The sequence below is a fragment of the Arachis ipaensis genome, chromosome B05, assembly GCF_000816755.2.
Source record: "Arachis ipaensis cultivar K30076 chromosome B05, Araip1.1, whole genome shotgun sequence".
In the NCBI taxonomy this organism is placed as follows: domain Eukaryota; kingdom Viridiplantae; phylum Streptophyta; class Magnoliopsida; order Fabales; family Fabaceae; genus Arachis; species Arachis ipaensis.
Genome location: NC_029789.2, coordinates 129,301,274 through 129,304,092, shown reverse-complemented (window position 1 = coordinate 129,304,092; position 2,819 = coordinate 129,301,274). Strand labels below are relative to the sequence as shown.

Genomic DNA, 2,819 nt, shown 5'->3' with positions numbered 1-2,819 from the left:
TATTAAATCACAAATAACTCATTATTTAATTTTTCAAAAATTTGGGGTCTTACACCTTCTGTAGATGCTGCAAGCAATACCAAGTAAATTGGTTCACTGCATATTGTATTTTCAGTTTGGTGGTTGCCCAAAAATAAATTTAATGTCTTTCTAGACCTCTGATTTTAATCTTGGTTTCTAATTTTAATTTGTTATTTTTTTTAGAAAAAATACCTCGGAAACTCCGGTCAAATATTTTAGAAAAAAGAAAATCTTCCCAAGAAAGATGTCTAAAACTCAACAAGCGTAAGTTAAAAATATTTATGTTACTCTTTTAAATTTAGTTAATAATTTTTGTTTAATTAATCAAAAGAAAATTGTGTTTAAATGTCACTAGAGCTACACCTAAATCAGAAGTACAAATCGTTGAGTTTCAACAACAAACTCGTTCTGAACCTTTGGAAATGTGAGTGTTTCAATGTGCAAATTTCTATTTTTCAAAACAAATTCTAATTATTCTAATTATTCAACATTAACTTTATTTTTGTTTACATTCCTTAGACCTCCTCTTGCATTGTCTCTTCCAAGTTCAGTTCAGGAAGAGTTGATGAAGGATGACTTCATCTATGTCCCTCCACAAGAGGAAACACAACAAACATCTAATAATGAGTAAGTTAATAAATATTTATTCACCACATGAATCATGTTCAATGTTTACTGCTTATAAATGGTTTAATTATGGTTCAGTTGAAACTAGAAATGAATTCAATCTGCTTTGGGCTCTCTTCTGCTTATTACAGCTGCCCTCAAGAAGCTGAAAAGCAGGGTGTTATAATATCTCTTACGAGTTCTATAATTGAAGACTTAATGAAAGATGACTATGTGTATGAAGTTTCTAATGAAGAGTAAGTTTCACAAAAAAATTATTTTTATTAATTTTAATGGTTGTTATTGAACTGTTTTATATTTAATGCAACAGCCCTGCAAAAGAACAAGAACAACAAGCCCAAGAACCAATGGTGCAACAAGAATCACAACAAGAAGCACCTGTTAATGTGTAAGCAGTAAATTCTTTAATATCACTTTTGTTTAATATAATTTCAGTTCACTCTACGTTTAGGTTTTGGTTCAGTATAATTTTAGTTTTCGGTTCACTATAATGATTAGTGTAATTTCTGTTAAATATCATTGTGAAATATGATAATAGTTTGGGATAATTATAGAAATCTTTACTGTTTAATGCAACAGACCTGCAAAAGAACAAGAACAACAAGCCCAAGAACCAACGGTGCAACAAGAATCACAACAAGAAGCACCTGTTAATGTGTAAGCATTAAATTCTTTAATATCACTTTTGTTTAATATAATTTCAGTTCACTCTACGTTTAGGTTTTGGTTCAGTATAAGTTTGGTTTTCGGTTCACTATAATGATTAGTGTAATTTCTGTTAAATATCATTGTTAAATATGATAATAGTTTGGGATAATTATAGAAATATTTACTGTTTAATGAAGCAGACCTCTGGAACAGCCATGCGAAGAACCAACAGAGCAACAATCCAAACAAGAAGCACCTGTGGATGTGTAAGTTTTACTGCTTATATAAATATCGATAATGTTTACTGCTTATACATGGTTTAATTATGGTTCGGTTGAAACAAGAAATGAATTCAATGTGTTGTTGTCTTTGGACTCTCTTCTGTTTCTTATAGCTGCCCTCCAGAACCCAACAAGCAGGGTGTTACGGGGTCTATTACAAGCTCTGTTATTGAACAATTTTTCAAAGATGCCGGTGTCTATCAAGTTTCTGATGAAGAACAATCCAAAGAACCTCCGGTGGCACGGCAATCAGAAAAAGAAACTCTAATCTTGTCATCATTTGACAGATATGTTACTTGCTTTTCTTTAATATCATTTTTGTTTAATATCATTTCGGTTCACTGTTAGTTTGGATTTGGGTTCACTATTTGTTTGTATTTCGGTTCACTATTTGTTTGGATTTTAGTTTACTATATTGATTAAATATCATTTTTGTTTAATATCATTGTTAAATATCTATCATCCTGCAGTGCTGCTTAACCTAGGGAAAGGGAAGATGAAAGGCCTTCCTTTAGCCTTAGGATAACTCCACCAGCATCTCAACCAACTCAGCCCTCTCAAGAGAGTGATTCACAGCTTGAAATTCTGGCAGAGGCGGTGATAGAGGATGGAGTGGAAGCAGCATTAAAATTTGCTGAAGGAACATCTTCAGGACCAACCTTACCAGCGGCTCAAGCTTACAAAACCCCGTAGAAAAAGACAAAAATCACGAACGAGCTGATTGAAAAGTGTTATCATTGGATGACACATGTAAAACAGACAAAAGATGGTACCAATGAATATGAACCATTATTTGTCTTGAAACATGAGGGACTCTACGAGGGATTAAGAGAATATTTCATGTTTCTAAAGCCCGAAGAACAAGTGCATGCCATGGTAAAATCCTTTGCCAATTGCGTTAATATTAATGATTTTTCTAAACACTCTTATAGAGTATGTCTCATAAATTTTTATCCTGTAGGTGGTTAGTATACACAGCTTGATTTCTCAATGAAATAAAAACTAAACGGTATCGAGAACAAATATACATTGTGCCGATGGATATTGTGGTAAGTAAATTTCTTATTCACTGCTTATTACTTTTCGGTTCAGTGAGAATGTTAATATTGGTTCACCTGATTCTTATGTCTTCTTTTGAGTACTTTTGGATTAAGAAAACTTTTCTCTTGAAGATTGAATATTTTTCATGTTTTATTCAGCATATGATTTTTGTTCGGTTCAGTGAAATATGATTTAACTGAT

General features: G+C 32.2%; 1 protein-coding gene across 1 annotated transcript; it reads left to right on the top strand.

The window, feature by feature from the left end:
• Nucleotides 266-1,954, top strand: LOC107641098 (drebrin-like protein). The gene is made up of 7 exons (XM_021123957.1): nucleotides 266-285; nucleotides 377-445; nucleotides 541-648; nucleotides 780-884; nucleotides 1,228-1,305; nucleotides 1,497-1,562; nucleotides 1,691-1,954. The coding sequence occupies exons 1-7, from the start codon at nucleotides 266-268 to the stop codon at nucleotides 1,923-1,925; spliced, it is 681 nt and encodes a 226-aa protein (XP_020979616.1). The 3' UTR covers nucleotides 1,926-1,954.